The sequence below is a fragment of the Abramis brama genome (assembly GCF_963993115.1).
Source record: "Abramis brama genome assembly, chromosome: 21".
NCBI classification, from domain to species: Eukaryota; Metazoa; Chordata; class Actinopteri; order Cypriniformes; family Leuciscidae; genus Abramis; species Abramis brama.
In genome coordinates, this window is record NC_139983.1 from 14,516,271 (window position 1) to 14,534,014 (window position 17,744).

A 17,744-nucleotide genomic window follows, 5' to 3' on the forward strand; every position below is an offset into this window, starting at 1 on the left:
ATTTTAATATTTGAGAATGAAAAGGTGGGGTGCTTTCAGTTTGCAATAAGGTGAACAGGTAGAAAATATTACATTGTCTTAGACTTAAATTAATGATGAACAAAATACTTCAGGACACAATCATTTGCTGCATGACAAGCCACAGAAAATAGTAAACTATTTTATTGACAGTTCAGTTTTACTATGTACAGTTCATGTAGGGAACATCTGATTTTTATCTTCGGAATAAAGGGGAAAGCATGACTTGGCGATGTTTGCATAAAATACATCATTTCATATGCACAAATTCAAATAAACTTTGACAGCTTAAAAATAAAAATAAAATGAAAGCTTTTGGTTTCCCACTCTTTTATGAGGAAGCAAACTGTGCATGACAGAATTTGTTATGTTTGTATTGGCATATTACAGTGATGAGTCTTTGCTGGAATCTGGCTTTATTTATTTAAACACAGACAGTAAACACAGATTAGCTTTCCTTAATCCCCTTAGAGGGATAGTTTACCCACAAATGACAATTATATCATCAATTACCAACACAGAACCCATTTTATTTTCTTTCTTCCTTAAAACACTAAAGGGAGATTGTTCAAGCTGCTATTTTCCCAATACAATCTCATGGCAATTCGTAACTATTTTATGTTTTGGCAAATTGGTGGCAAGTTCGAATTAATTGGTACATTCACATTTGTACTGTTTAAGCCGAGTGATGCTTATGTTTATGAGTTAGGGCTGGATCTTCATGCTTACTTTTTTTTTTCCTTAAAAACATAGCCTTAATTTTCATACGATTCACATTACGCTCAGATCAGGATGTTTTTTTGGTTGAAAGCAAATTTGTTATTTATACAGCCCATTTAGCTCCAAAAATGACAAAAAGTGACAGAAAATTAATCCATATTACTTCTGAAGTAAGCCTAATATATTTAATGCTAAGAACAGACAATTAATCTGTTATCACTTCCCAAACATAATTGGTTCGTGACTGAGATTGGTTTGATTTGAGATTTGAAAGCAAAAATTAGGTGATAAGTGATAATTAAAAACCTACTTAAAATCTGTTTCTCACAGGTTCATGAGATTTTAATGGTGATTTTGGAGCTCAAAACGACATAATATTGAGTGTCATCATGACAATTGTTTTTTAAATTTTTGGTGAACTATTCCTTTAATCGTTCTATTTTGTGCCTAGTAGCCTAATCACCCGATATCTCGCCTTAATTTGGAGTTTTCATTATGGGAATTCTCATTGACCAATAGGTGGCAGTGTTGTAGAGGAGATGGATTTGAATCTAGTAAAGTTTTTAAATGGTCTTTGTACAATGTATACTACAGGAGCCTTCATATACAATACCAATCATATGCAAACTTTAGATGTCTCGAATTGAATCTGAAGAGTTTTCTTCAAACTTCTAGCTAATGTTACTTATTGTTAGCTTTGTTTGACACAGATTAGATGCTTTAATGAGTAAATGCACATCTAACCCTGTGGCACTATGAGAGCTTTTTGTGTTTGAGGAGAACAGTGCATGATATCTTTCGAATGAGCATAACAAATGATTTGCTGGGTAAGTTTATTCGCTTCGAAGATCAAAGCTTACTCGTTCTGTTGGGTGACATCAGCAGACATACTATTAAACTCGCTAGCTCGAGTACTCATGCCCAAATACTGCTTGAGGAACTCGCTAAAACGCTTCTGGTTGTTCCATTTGCGAGCGGATTTGCGGACGCCTATGAAACCCCCATATCTCTTTTGCAAAGACCTGCCAGGATCCATGAACTTTCTGTAGCCATACTTGTTTTTGAGGAAGCCTCCAAAGCGTTTGATTAGGTGGATGGCAGCTTTTTCTTCCTCGTCACCTTCAATCTCGTTGGCTCCATCTCGCTCTTCCTCAGATTCCTGTGCCGACTGTAGTTGCAGGAACTTGTATTTTTTACTTAGCTGCATATCTCGGTCCTGATCATCCATTTCCAAAGCCCGTGTTATGTGGTCAAACCTCTGGAGGGTTTCAGAAAACTCCCCATCATCTTGGTCCACAGGCAGAGAGGTGTCCACCTCTTCATCTGCTCTTTTCAGCATGGCACCTCCAACCGATAATGAAGCTTTTGGTTTCTGCTCCACAATGGTCCTGCGACACATCTCCCAGGTGTCGCCTGGAGAAAGTTTACCATGACACTCTACCAGACACACCTGAAAGAAGACACACACAAACACACACACACATTCCAACATCAATATACTTTAATAACACAGACACACTCAGAGGTGAAGAATGTCTGTAAAGTTATTTTCAACACAATTTATCCATTGACTGGTCTTAGCTGATTTAAAGGGAGAGTTCACCCAAAAATCAAGCATAGCGTTAGTTCTGGCAGGTCACGTTAGTCAAGCTCGCATTAGCTGATCCACATCTACCAATAGGAATACGAGGCCTATCACCGTATACATATATAAGCTCCTTCAGTATTATCAGCAGTTATCGCGTTTCTCAGGAGCTAATTACCCTCCTCCATTCCCAGCTCCTCCTCTCGCCCAGTCAGGATTTGACATTCTGATTCCCCTTGAATCAGAATAAATTCTCAAATTATGTTGTACTTTAAAATCTTGAATTAAATATATTTGCAAACATTCATGTTGGTTCTGTTCTGTTTACCCCAAGGGGGATTTATTGCTGCTCTCCCTGCTCTTATCCATGCTAGGTTGCATGGATGCACAGGGAGTTGCCCAGAACAGAACCATACCGCCAATCCAAACTGTATGCTAATTGTCAATCGTATTTGACGGTAGTGGTCTTGACAGAAATGAAAATTTTATCATTACTTACTCACCCTCAACCTGTATGAGTTTCTTTCTTCTGTTGAACACAAAAGAAGATATTTTGAAAAATGCTGGTAATCAAACAGTGGACGCTGACGGTAGCCATTGACTTATAGTAGGGAAAAAAATACCATGGAAATCCATGGCTGCATCCAAAAACTGATAAATGCTGTATCTCCTGAGATACCTTCATCTGATCGATTTTTGAAGGCAGCATCTATGTATCCATTGCTGCCTTAATATCCCACAATCCTGTGCTTTCCATTCTGTGACAGTTGAGCTAGAAAAATAAAGATGGCTTCTGAAAGTTGTGGGTCGAGAAATTACTATTGTAGTCAAATAAATATTCACTTAATTTTCAACAAAACTCGCTCTATTTTGCTGTAGATCATTAAACCGTTACGTTTCCTCAGAAGTCTGTCCGAAATCAGTTTCGTGAGGAACCTTCGTGCTCAGGCAAAGTCTTTGCCGAAGTTTTCAGACGCAGCCCATGGGTGCCGTCAACTGTCTGGTTAACAAAATTCTTTAAAATATTTTCTTTTGTTCTCAACATAAGAAAGAAACTCATACAGGTTTGGAACAACTTGAGGGTGAGTAAGTAATGAGAAAATTTTCATTTTTGGGTGAACTATCCCTTTAAGATGGTCTCCCATTCAGCTAAAATGGTGTTCTGAGCAACTAAAGTCACGAGTCACGACCTTTTTTTACAGTCTATGCTATGATCACGAGTCACGACCCTCGCATATTTTAATATGAATATGTAAAATATATATAAATATATTTTATATATAAAATATATTTTAAAACTTTAAAAAGTGGGAGGAGTGCGAGCTCTTTTAATCCTGTGCAATCAATTAACCTATTCGATTTAAAAGTCTGGCTTCGAGGGAGTTTGTTAGTGACCAGAAAGAGGGAGAGAGACAGAGAGAAAAATGTGGTCATTCATGCTGAAAATGAATTAAAAAACACCTCAGGGAGAGCCTACGTAACGATGGAGGGCTACTCAGCCCAATCAGTTTCCGTAAGCAGCCTTGCCAAATTATGTTATTGTGTTTCTACTTAATTACACAACATGATAACTGAATCACCCCAGCTGTTTTGAGTCAAAGGTCCATCTTTAACCAAATTAGCACTTCTGCCCCCGCAAATGCGTCTTATTGACATGAATCAGACAGTGTCCTCCTCTCCTCGGAGCTATAATCAGCTGCAGTGCACAGCCACATTCCGCTGTTATGATCATTATAATTAGAGTCTTGGGGAAATTCGATACAGTTGAGGCCAAAGATCTTGAACAGTAGGCCTACAGAAAAATTAAATAAGATGAACGAAACTGTAGAAGATCTGGGAAGAGTAACAAAGAAAACTTATATTCTGAAGAAATATGCCTCTGACTTTTGAGTGGTTCCTAAGGTGCTTTAGCACGTTACTTTTGTGGTTTGTAGGGTGTTTTGAGTGGTCTCTATGATATTCCGGTTTAGATAGGCTATGTCTTGGATAAATCGTTGAATGTAAATGTGTATGGGATTTTTTTTTCTTCTGTTATAGTCTGAGAATGCATGAGAATTAATTGTGTCTTATTTGGGGATCAACTTTGTACATTTCTCATTTGAAGAAAAAATTAAAATAGAAACAAAGAAGACAATTATTGTCGTATAGTAACCTATAAGAGCATAAAGCTATTAAAATTAACATGGATGATTTAGTTTTGGGAGGATTTAATAAGAATACAATTTGAGCTCTTATTAAATATCTGATTACAGACAGTTTGTATGTGAACACAATCTGTGACATTGATATCTTTTCTGAAAGTGAGACAAGAAATATGTGAGATCATTTTTTCCTGAAGATTCAAAATTCTTCCAAATGCTTTCCATTTAATCTTATTGCTGTCTAAGAGAGATATTTAAGAGATATCATTTGTGATATTCTATACGGGAAGTGATGACAACTGTAGGGAATTACCAAATTGTTGAAGGCATATTCATTAGGCAGTTTTTGGCTGCAGAACAGGCAATCCCTCTGGCAGTCACACCATGCTGGGTTACACAGTCCAAGCAACAGCAGCGTCCACAGTGGAGTCTTCATCACGGAGTGTGAGAACAGCTGAAGTGCAGTCTGTAGAGAAAAGAGATGATGGTGCGAGAGAGAAAATAAGTTACAGAAACAAAACTTGGCACAACAGTATATACATTAGTTAAACCAAAGACTTTCCTGGAATTCCTCTGATTGTTCAAGCATCATTAGCACTATCTTTTGTGACTCAAATCTAATAAACTCAAATGTAATAAAAATAGCCTGAATAACTTCAGAATTATGTTTATATACAACATTCAAAAGTTTGGGTAGTGTCTGTAAGATTTTTTTATGTTTCTGAAAGAAGTTCAAGGCTGCATTTATTTGATAAAAATACGGTAAAAACAGTAATATTGTTAAATATTACAATTTAAAATAACTGGTAGTTTTAACTGGTATCTATTTTAATAAATTTTAAAATAGCATTCATTTTAAATGCTATTTTAAAATTAATAATAATTAATAATAATAATTAATAATAATGATCAAAGCTGAATTTTCAGCACCATTACTCCAGTCCTCAGTGTCACATGATCTAAAAATCATTCAAATATGCTGATTTGATTCTTAAGAAACATTGCTTATTATTATCAATGTTGAACAGTTGTGCTGCCTAATATTTTTGTGGAAAACCTTTTTCAGGATTCTTTGATGAATAGAAAGTTCAAAAGAATAGCATTTATTTGGAACAAAAATATTTATAACATATAAAAGTATTCACTGTCACTTGAATTTTTATAACTGATTCTGTTATTTTCCTGTTTATTACTGATAATCTGTATATAAATGAAGGTGACTTGACTTGATCAATTTAAGTCAGGGTTCTATGTTGTTTGGACTTTGTTCGCCATTTTCCGTCTTGGTTTGTCACCATAGTTACTAATTTTACTTTGTCATTCTGTTCAGCTGTTCATCATTAGTTACCTTGTTTGATCTGTGTATTTATGTCCATGTGTCATTTGAGTTTTGTCTGGTCTTGTCTATGTATACATGTGGTTGTCCTATTCTTGTGTCTGTGTTTCCCTTTGGGATTATCTATTAAAAACTTTACTTCTTCATCATCTTTACTTCTTTACATCTTCATCGTCGTGTGCCTATCTACAACCACCAGTTGTGACAGAAGACTGGACCAAGAAAATATGTTTTGTTGGTTGTTTTTTTTTATTAGTATTTTTTCTTTAATTTTCCCCCTCACCATGGCTTTGCCTGCAATAAGACTGTTTTGCCTGGAGCAGATGGACCGTTCGCTGGCGGATTATACCCAGGACTTTTTAGATCTGGCCATCGTACTATGACGATGACTCGCACGGCATCTTTTTCCATGCCAGCCTGAGTGAGCAGGCGAAGGCACGCCTCCCAGCGAACGGTGGGAGTGAGGACGACCCTACCTATTTGGAGTGGGTGCTGGTGCAAAATGGACTGGATTTTGTCGTCAGCCCCGAAGAGGACACCAGCCCCACTCCCAACCCAGAGTCCAGCCAGACACCATCATGTGAGATGACACGAAGCCTGAGCCCACCGCAGACTGTTGTTTTTACTTTGGAGAGGAGGATTCCCTGATCCCACCCGAATCAGACGCTTCAGATTCAAATCTATGGATCCCACAGCCTCCCTCTCCCACTTCCTCTCAAAACCTCAACCAGTCCTTCTACCCAGACTCCGCTGTCTCCCGACAGCCCCTCTGTTCCTCCTCAGCCTCCTCACAGTGATCTGGATTCACCTCGGGTCTTCTGTGAGCCACCTACCCCTGGTTGAGTGGATCCCCTGGCTCCGCCTCCAGCCGCTGATCCCGTCACTCCTCTTCAGCCCGTCGCCCTGACTCCTCCACCTTCGCGTCTCCCCCCCCTGGCTCCACTGGGCTCCCTCGGCCTGCCGGCTTCGCCTTGGGTAGACGTCGACATGACTACGCCACGGACCTACGAGACGTCTGCTGTGCTCTGTCTCTCCATCCCTACAGCTCCGTCTGGCTCCGACCTACCTCCGGCTTCGCCTCAGACCTCAGTCGCTCCAGTTCAACCTCAGCCCTCCGGTATCCCAGTTCCACCTCGGGGGGTCGTCGCTACAGCTTCGCCACGGCCTCCGAACCCTATGGTATCGCACCGGAACATCAGCTCTCCGTCTGCACCCAGCGCTCCACCACCATCAGTTCATTGTCAGTCGTCGCCAAGGAAATCCCCGCCATGGCTCCTCCCTCCTTCGCCGCCGTAGTGGATCTCCATCTTGCCTGGACTCTGGGATTCCACCTGGCTTCCCCTGCTCCGGGCTTCTCCCTGGCTCCACCCAGGTTTTCTCAGTCTTCAGTCCTCCTGGTTTCCCGTCCTCCAGCGAGGTCGCGCCTCTTCGGGATGGGGCGTACTGTCAGGGTTATATGTTGTTTGGACTTTGTTTGCCGTTTTACCGCCTTAGTTTGTCACCATAGTTATTAATTTGATTTAGTCATTCTGTTCAGCTGTTCATCATTAGTTACATTATTTGATCTGTGTATTTAAGTCCTTGTGTTTCATTTGAGTTTTGTCCGGTCTCGATGTATACGTGTGGTTGCGCTATTCCTGCCTTGATCTGTGTTTGCCTTTTGGATTAAAAACTTTACTTTGACATTCATCTTCATCGTCGTGTGCCTATCTACAACCACCAGTTGTGACATTTAATGCATCCTTGCTGAATAAAAGTATTAACTTCTTAAACTTTCAGACTCAACTTTAGAATGGTATTGGTGAGCATAAACCCTTTGAAATCTGGCTAGCTCAAGAGTCCCCAGTTAGAAAATGAAAGCATTGTTTTTGAAGAACTGGAATAAGACCCCCTGAGCTTAGAATGTCACATTAGAGCTAAATATGTTACCTAGTCCATATAAAAAAAACTTGATTGCAGATTAATTTATTATAAAATAATTCTGTTATATTTTTGCAGTGTTTAGTTGGTTGCTGGGCGACTTTGTTTAATAAGTTTTAATGGACTGTTTTCTTTATGGAAGCTTTAGATACATTAATACAATAATTTCAACTCAGTTCAGTATTTAATGATCAATTTATTTGTTTATTTGGCAATTAGCCATGTAATGAGCAGAATAATGTACAGTCAGAAGGTCATTATTGCAAAATAATCCCCTTCAGGGTAAGATTATTTTTTGATAATGACTGTCTGAATGTACTTTATCACTCACATAATCTAAACTAGATTAAGATGTAAAAATGTGTCATATGTGTGATGTTAATAAACTATATTTAAAGGTACTTTTTGATTGAATTTGAGACAGACTTAGCATTTGCATGTACTTCATTAGCAAAACTCATCATCTGTAGTAATTGAAGCTAGAATTAGTGTTTGTGGCGTAATGGGAGCAGAATAGAGAAGAGTAGGAGGATTTGAGCCGCCGTGATGCATGCTGGTTAAGCAGTCACCACATTATTCTAAACAATAGAAAGGATATAAAGCTTCAGCATGTAAGCGCTTTAAGAATAATAACCTCTGTGGCTTCCTGCTCAAGCAAATAAAGCACAGATGAGAATGTAGCCTATACATTTCAGCATTGACAGCACTGACCGCCAAACCATCAGTTGTTTAGTTGCTTCAAAAGCAACTTCAAGATAAATCAATTTCACCTGCATTACACTTGTACTGAAGGTGTCACCAGGAACAAAAGCAAAGGTGTAAGTCACTGAGTTTTATTGAATTTGGTCACTGTACGAGCAACAGACAGGAAAGACACATAATTATAAGTGTGTGAGTGAATTACACAACTTTATGTAGGGGAGAATGAACTAGATATTGATTTTCACCACCCCCTTTAGCTAATTTATTTTTTTTCCTCTTCTCGGGAACTACAAGATGACGCACCTAAATGGATTCTGGCCAGAGTGCAGCATTGTTTAGAGGTGATATTTCAAGTGAAGATTGTTTGTTGCAACTACAGTATTTCTCTTCAGCAGTTATTTATTCTTGTTGAAGTTTCTCATTTGAATTTAGATTACCAGGACAAGCTTTTCTGTGCACCTCAAGTGCCCCAGAAGTTCTTAATTTCACTGCAGTTTTTACAGACCTATACATACATGTGGGATGCAGAGCTTGGCAGACCTTCAAAATGTAATTAACTAACTCAATTATGTAATAAAAAAGACTTAACCAAGATAGACACAGTGATTTAACTCCTGACCTTTGGAATTATCTCATATACCCAAAGGAAAGAACAATCTCTCATTGACTAAGTGGGAGGAAATTGGTACAGTTTGAGAAACAGTGCTTTATATCATAAGAAAGCTTTTCTGTTTTGAAAAGGAAATAGTGATCTTTTCTGCAGTAGCAGTGCATGATTTGTGACATTGTCTGCCATCTGCAGCTGGAGTGGCACTTATACCAAAATAAGATTAATTTAAAATTGTTTAATGCTGCACAGAGGAGGCATAAATGCGTTTACTCAGAATTACTTACAATTGCACTCTAAAAAAATCTTGGGTTTAGCCTGTGTTTGGGGTTTATTTTTTCAGCATCTTGGTAGTTTTTGTGTTAGCCTATGCTCCTGAGTCAAACGTAACAACTCAGCGGTTGAGTTATTTATCGCGGGCTTTTTGCATCCTCTGCAGAGAGTACCGTAGTTCTCAGTGACATCGAACTGGTGCATTTCTTCGGTAAAATACAGGTTTGTGTAGGCTACGTTTTATTTTATTTATAAAATTGTAGCCTACTGTGCTGTAAAATATTTAATTTTATGCAAAGCAACATACAGGGATGCGATGTGAGTCATCTAAACGAGTGTGGCATCGGTGTTTTCGCTTGATGGAAACGCCAGTGCCTTGCATAAAATAAATGATTTTATTCGTAGCCTAATAAAGATATACTAAATCTAATTACTTTGAATGTTAAATGTGTCCTCAGAGCTGTTCACTGTTTGTTTATGGACAAGTTATGGAGTCAGTCAGCATATTTCGGCTATGAGGAGTGAAACGCTGGGCGGGCGGCGGTCTGAAGTTAGCAGTTCCCCCGCCGAACCCGATACCAACTCCGCCACGAGAGACAGGCAGTGTCGTTACGGTGGAAACGGGATAACAGAGACTGGTCGATTACACGTGAGTTACCTCGAATTGTTTTTTTGTTTTTGTTTTTACTTCTAATGTTTGTTAAATTATTTTAAATATAGGAAATATTGTATAGCCTACATACTAACGTTACATACTTTACTGTAGGCTAAAATATAATAGGCCTATGCTATATCGAAAATAAAGGAAGTTATACAAACCAGTGGTTGTGTTGAGTACTTTACAAAAGTTTAGATAATTTAACTTAATCTGTAATCACTCATTCTTGTTTGAAGTAAAAATAAGCGAGTATTATATTTAAAATTAAATAATAAAATCAACCCATTGTTGGGTTTAATAAACAACCAAATTTGCTGGGTAAAATTAGCCCAACAATTTCTGTCCTATATTTACCCAAATTGCGTTGTTTTTAACCCTGTGTTTTTTAGAGTGGTATAAATAAATGAATGTTTTAAATATGACATTATTGAAAGATGAAAGCCTGTTTCTGCTTCAAAGTAAAAAAAGAATTAACAAATGAAAAAAGTGAATTGCGATTTTATATCTGACAATTGTGACTTCATATTTTTTCACAGTTCAGACTTTATATATCTCAGTCACAATGTTATTTTATATCACAGAATTGCGCCTTTATTTATTGTAATTCTAATTGATTTTTCATAATTGCAACTTTATTTGGCACAGTGTCACTTTACAGCTCACGATTGCAACTTTATTTGTCATATTTGAATCTTTATTTCTCGCAATATGATTTTATCTCTCACAATTGCAACCATTTCTCTTAATTGTGACTTAATTTCTCGAAATTGTGACATTAAATAGCATAATGTGACTTTATAGTTTATTTCTCACTGAGACTTTATATCTTGCAATATGACTTTATATCTCAGTGTTGCTTTATTTCTTATTTTAAAACTGTCGTATTTTTCGCTCTGATATGGGCTCTCATAGAAATGTGAAATGATGAATGAAAATATGAAATTACAAATAAATGTATCTAATTATAATTTATAAATAATTAAATATATACCCTATCATTACAACAGCAAAGTTTCAGTGTTTTGCTGCTGCATTTTATTTTAATTTACAGAACAAAAGCAGCATCAGTGTCACAACTATGTTCTGTCTTGTTCTTGCTTGTCCCTGATTAGTTAACCTTTATCCACCTAGTTAGTTCCCTCGTTTACCGTGTATATATTCTCCCCGTTCAGTTCAGTCCCTTGTCGGTTATTGTTCGTGTCTATGTGATACACGCTGTTGCATCCTGTTCACCTGCCTGTGTCCATTAAAGCTTTGTTATATTTTTGGAATCAAGCTTTGTCTGTCTGCTTCATCAGCCAAAGCGTGACAGAATAACCGACCAAACAAAGATGAACTTGATGGACTCACCCACGCTGCAGCTTCTCCTCTGCCCGGAGAGCAGGCCCTATCTGGGTTACCTGGCCAGAATGGTGACCTCTCCCTCACAGCCAGCGAGCCTGAGGCGCACACCGAGGTCGTTCCTGAACCAGCCCCGGAGTCGACGCAGGCGGGTCAGTCCATCGCAGAGCCAGGAGTGGACTACAACCTAATAGACCTGTGGTCCGCGGATCCTATTCCCACCCAAGTCCCCACCTTCACATCGTCATCTTCTTCGCCGGTCCCGTCCGGAAGTTTTCCGTCCGCATCCCTGCCTGTCATCCTTATCCCGTCAACATCGCTGGTCACGACCAGCCCCCTGGATCCGTTGGCACCACTGGTGTCGTGTAGCTCCTTGGCTCTGCCACCGCTGCTCACTCCGCGCAGCTCATCCTCCGCACCTCGGGCTCCCCGGCCACCAGCTCGGCTAAAGGCAGAGTCCCCGGCTACACCTCGGGCCTCCAGGCCCACACCACCACCTCGTCCTGTCAGCCCGTTGCCCTCACCTCAACCCACCACTCCTTCATCGCCTCCGCAGTCCGTCTGCCCGGAAGCTCCGCTGGGCTCACTCGACACTCCAGGTCGGCCTTCAGCGATCGACGCCCAGCGGCAGCTACGGACTTCTGGGATTCGGGCTGCGCCCTCACCCTGCACCCCTAGACTCCTCCCTTCCTCTGACCTCCCCATCGGCCTCCCTCACCACATCGTCACCCCGGTCATCTGTCCCCACGTCATCACCTCAGTCCCGCAGGTCAGCGGCTCAGCTCCCATCTTCCGGGTCTACGGTGTCGTCATGGTCTGCTCAGTTCCACCGGTTCCTCCACCTCTCACCATGGTTCCGCCTCTGCTGATCGGCTCCAGGGTTCTGTCCACCCCCTCTGTCTGGACTCCACCCTGGCTCCTCCCCCCCATCTGCGCCACCATGGTCCCCGTGGCCGACGCCCCCAGGGTCCAGTTCATCCTAGCTCCTAGCTCCAAGCCCTCCACCGAAACCTCCGCCCTTTTTCTGTTTTTTTTACTTCTGTTATCACGGCGCGAGGATACGCCTTTTCGAAGGGGGGGGGGGGGGGGGTGCGTAATGTCACAATTATGTTCTGTCTTGTCTGCACCTGTTCTTGTTAGTCCCTGATTAGTTAACCTTCATCCACCTGTGTCTAGTTAGTTCCCTCGTTTACTTTGTGTATATATTATCCCCGTTCAGTTCAGTCCCTTGTTGGTTATTGTTCGTGTCTATGTGATACACGCTGTTGCGTCATGTTTGTCTGCCCATGTACACAATCAGATCTGTCTCTGATTCTATGGACTGAGATGGATCAGATCTACATATTTTATGGTTTTCATGCGGAATCGTGTTTTTACATAGAATCTGGTGCAGGCACTCAGCCTCCTCCGAGCAACTTTATCTCAGCTGTGTAAACATTTAGTCCATAAGCTTTTAATGTGTTCTTTCTTCATATTCTAATACACCTTCAATTATGTTAGCTTCTTTTCCACATTCTGATCAGATAAGAGGAAAGACACAATGAATTAATGGATTCTAACGAGTACACTGCAGCATTTCTGTCATTGATGCTCATAAATACCATGATGAGAAATATCAGACGTTGTCCAGTAAACAAAGCAAGTGGAAAGAATTCCATGTTCTGCTTCATTTCCTGTCTCCATCACCAGTTGCTACTCTCTTGGAGATATTGTCCATCATTTCAGATGCGTTACCTCCTGAGATTTTTGAATATATTGGTTAAAGACACTCACTGGCTCAATTAAACTCCAGAAGTAAATGGGGTTAGTTTTGCACAGCCCATTTCTCAATCAAACGCGTCATAATCAAAGCTAAATACCAGAGGGGTTCTCAGTGGCGGAGATGCGAGGTTCAATGCTGTGTCTAATTAGACCAGAATTGTGCAACTGCAGATGGAAAGCTGGAAAGAAATTCCTGCAAGGGGTCTGTGAGCTGACTAACACGTAATTAGGATCACATATACCCCCGGTTTCATAGACAAGGCTAGTCCTAGACTAAAATGCATGTTTGAGCTGTTTTAAATGAAAGCTTAAAATATGTCACTGGCATTGTTTTGTCTCAAGATGCACACCATTTATGTTTTTTATAAGGCACGTTAATAAAAGCTACTTAAATGCCTTAATTGACCTAAGGCCTAATCCTGGCTTAATCTAAGCGCTGTCTGTGAAACTGGTCCATAACATTTACATTATGTATGTATGACACAAAACTAACACCATAACCTAAGGAAATAAATAGTGATATATGATCATAATGGGCTGGCCATTGAGGTGGCGACCCTATGAGGTGTTTGGTATTTTAAGCCCCCAATAGCGCCTTCCAGGCAGCGAGGGGATGGGTAGGTTTAAGGTTGAGGGTAGGGTTAGCTGCCTCTAAGGAGCCATTGGGGGCTTAAAACACCATTGAGCACTATATGACGCTAACAGCTGTACCTGGTTTGAATTAATGACCTCAATTTCCTTCAAGCATGATGCTATAGATCAGTTAAAAAAGAAGAAATCAATGACCATTATTACGAATCCAGTATTAACCCAAGAGCCATTAGTATCCAATAGTAGTTGATCCAACAGGTGTCATTATTATTGGCTGTAAACATAATGAATGTCAATGAAATGACCAGTGATGCAGCAACACCCCTGAGGAACATTTTATTGCTAATACGTTGCTCTTACATAGCTCAGGAGACTTAAAGGTGAGTCTCAGTTAGGCTTAAGGATAATTTATGTTTCTCCTTAAAATCCTTAGGAGAAATAAAAAAGAGACAATTGTTGACGTACAGTGAGAGTGTATAGAGCTATAAAATGAAGGTGGACGACAGTACAGACAGATATGATTTGGTTTTAGAAGAATCTGATGAGAGATGTTTGGGTTTGTATTTTGATCTCTGATGTTTGGTATCTTGGCCAATCTGAGCACAGTTTGAGATCTCTTCTGAAACTCTAATGCCCTGTACACATTGTGCGATTTCGGGCTGTCCCAGACGAAAGATGACCAATCGTGGCGATTTCTGTGGTTGTGGCTTCTAAATGGTGTTTTCTACGTCATACAGTGAGAGAGGTTCAAAGACGACCGTTGTCACGGTCTTGCGACCAAAGATAGCCTGCGATAATTTTATGACAGTGTCAGAAATTTAGCATGATCATCTCACAGTGTGTTTGCTTCTACGACATATGTCTACTGACTAGCCAATAAAAATGCAACATGAAATGGCGTATTGATCAACTTGACCTGGCGCTAAAACGTAAAACTACGTACCTCAAGCTCCATTTACAAAAGTGGCATGCCAATTTGGCCTCTTTTTCCTAGCATTGACCGCATCCATATTCTCCTCTTTTGCTTCCTCCTCTTTTTTAGGGCTCATAAAAACCTCAATTGCCAAAGTGCGATTCATCTTTCTCTATTTATTTACCACTAGCGCATGCTGATGACGTTTTATTCAACTATACTAACTTGCGTCATAGCCTACGATTCAATAGGTGTCACCATCGTACAGTCTACATACATGACGTACCCAAGTTTATTAGTTCCATGTCGTACAGTGTGATTTGTAATGATCTTATAGGATTGCCGAAATTGCACAGTTTGTTGTAGCAGGAGCTCACATCAGTGGCAAACACGCACGACACAGAGAGGTAAGATGAAAGGAAATGAGACAGAAAATAATAGAGTGTAGTGCACTTTGTTCACCTGTATGTCTCAGCAGGGCCACTGCAGCCCATGAAGGTCAAAGACAAACATTTGTGTATACACCTACAAACTCACAAGCAGATCAACGCAGGCACAAATTAAATGCCAAATTGCCCCAATAACCACAACTAAAAAAAAATTTCTTATAAGAAATAATTATTAACTGGAATAGAAGGATTCACCACACTTAAACAGCAGTCATTGACACCCACGATATACAGATAGATTATCTAATCAAAAAAGCTTAAGGTTGTTTTCATGCTTGTGATGCAAAAGTAATTGTTTCATCTGCGGTATTGAATGCAGTTGTTAAACTCAAGTTAAGGGCAGAGGAACTCCTTGATGAATTATCATCCTGCAGTGCAGTCTCTCACTCCAGTGCATTTCATAGCATCAAACAGACATATTAGTCTAGATGGCAGATAAACTGTTTGGAATTTGAAAAAATGTATATGTGATATTACTTTCAGGTTTGTACTCTTACTATAGCATTTAACACCTATTTTCATGATTGTATTGTAAGAATGAAGCATAGATCTGAGTCACATCACACTGCTGTACTGCACATCCATCTTCAAACAAAGCCTTCCTTTTCTCCAGCCAGTGTCTAATATCCTGTATAGCTACTATTTTGAACTGGCTGACCACTGTAAAATATCTTAAAAAAACAACAACTAAACAATATAATTCAACATAGTCCGATAGATATATATTCATGTCAAAAAATGTTCATGTTTATTATAAAGCTTTATATTAAATATTTATAATAAAGCTAAATATTTCTAGTGATTATGCTTATATATTTTTCTTTTATGCTTTTGATTATGCTTTTTTTGCATCAGGATATTTAAAGTACCACTAGGATAGCTAATCAGGAGTCAATTTCACAGTGGCTAAATTTGTGGCATGAGTTTCCGACGAGCTGATAAATTTGCCATCATAGCAGCACTTTCCCTCAATGATTTTTCTACAATCTTAGAAAAAAGGCACAAAAGCTGTCACTGGGGCGGTACCTTTTTAAAAGGTACTAGTACACGTACTGATATGTACCTTTAAGGTACTAATATGCATTCTTAAGGGGTAAATAGGCTATGAAGGTGTGAATTAGGTACTGCCACTGTAACAGCTTTTGAACCTTTTTTTCTGAGAGTGTATCATACTTGTGAAAATTTTCTATTAATCATCATGTGGATTTTTCTTTACATAGTTTTTTTTTTTTTTTTAAGAAGTACTGAAACGATTGGCATTATTCTAATAAAATCCAACATACAACATTAGGAATTTGCATAGAAGGAATCAATGGCACTTAATCTTTTTCAAAACTCTTTTGAGTTGTAATTCAGCCAGGTTTTTGTTATACAATAAACAGTATTAACACGTTTAAAAAAAAAAAATGTTTTATGATCATAGCCACAATTCTTGCAAACTCAGCTCTGATCTTTTAGTGACACTCTGTGGTTTAGAACAAGTTAGGTATGAAATGATCTGTTGCAACATCAGAAAGTTACCTTTTAAATCATCCAAGGCAGAATTACATCCAATGCATCACAATCTTTAAAGGCTAATTCATTATGACCTCATGTGAAATCAACAAACTATTTATGTCACTCTTAATTTTTGTAACCTGAGCACTAAATCCAAACTAAATCCAGCAGATAAGACATTTATAGGCACTGGCCACAGATAGTAGAAAATTGCATGGTAATGGCCCATGAACGGAGCAGGTGCTGGGCATTTTGCCGCACCAAAAGTCAGCTTGTTTTCAAAAATATTTCACAAAACTGCCGATATTCCCTCTCAGCTGAATCGAACACCTCAGAGTACAGTAAATTTCTCCCTAAAGTTAAATGAAGTGTATAGAAGCCTGGATTATGCCCTGTAAAGAGATGCATTGATTTCACTATGGACAAATCAATGACATAATTGTGAGAGCAAAGTGAAAAATACGTCCCTGTCATTCACAAGACAGAATACAGAAGACACAACATGCTATAAACCATATTTTTTATGTATAATTTTATGCTTTATTTCAGTAAATTATGGGGAAAAAATATAAAATATCTTGCACGTGGTTAACTACGATTATGCAATAAACTACTGATCTGATGGGATATATCACCCAGAAAGGATAATATCATCTATTACAATCCCATGTTGTTCAAAACCTGTATGACTTTCTTTCAAAAGAAGATATTATACGTTGGGGTCCAAACAAAATTTAACACAGAAAGAAAGTAATAGAGTAAATGTGAACTATCCCTTTAACGTCCAAGTTTAACAAACATTTCTTTACTCGAATTGCACACTCTAAATTTCAAATAATCAGCAATCAGATTCGTGCAAAGTGGCCTGAGTAAACTGATGTGAATCTAAAGTGTTTCTCCCCCTCTGTCAGCCTACCTGAGCTGTGTGCGGTTCAGGCACCTGTCCTGAGCAGATCTGCTGAAACTGAAGGCGGTTATATTCTCCTAATGCCTGCTTCTGTTTGTTTCCTAAGAGGATGCTGTTGCTCGGTCGTTTTATAGAGACACACCCCTCCCTGTGGTCCAACCCCTAACCCCCTGTTTTACAAGTGTGTATGTGAGAGAGAGAGAGAGAGAGAGAGGACACAGAAGACTGTCTTGCGTATTGGGATGGGTGGACGTCAAGACCTATCTTCTACGTCAAGGATTGCAGTCTCTCAGAACAAGCTAGAAAACTAAAAATATAAGCAAAA

The 17,744-nt window shown here is 39.3% G+C and overlaps 1 protein-coding gene across 1 annotated transcript; it reads right to left on the bottom strand.

The window, feature by feature from the left end:
• Positions 1–144: 144 nt before the first annotated feature.
• On the bottom strand, positions 145–17,516 carry pnoca (prepronociceptin a). Its single transcript, XM_084097827.1, has 3 exons — positions 17,429–17,516; positions 4,778–4,930; positions 145–2,188 (listed from the first exon to the last, which is right to left on the bottom strand). Exons 2-3 carry the CDS (start codon positions 4,898–4,900, stop codon positions 1,595–1,597), a joined length of 717 nt encoding a protein of 238 aa, XP_083953953.1. The 5' UTR covers positions 4,901–4,930; positions 17,429–17,516; the 3' UTR covers positions 145–1,594.
• Positions 17,517–17,744: the final 228 nt, after the last annotated feature.

What these genes read in the sequence shown, in the direction of transcription:
- pnoca (XM_084097827.1), bottom strand. Translation starts at nt 4,900, where the DNA reads ATGAAGACTCCACTGTGGACGCTGCTGTTGCTTGGACTGTGTAACCCA. An exon ending in AATATGCCTTCAACAATTTG is followed by an intron (nt 2,189 to 4,777) that starts GTAATTCCCTAC and finishes GTCTTCTTTCAG; the next exon opens with GTGTGTCTGGTAGAGTGTCA.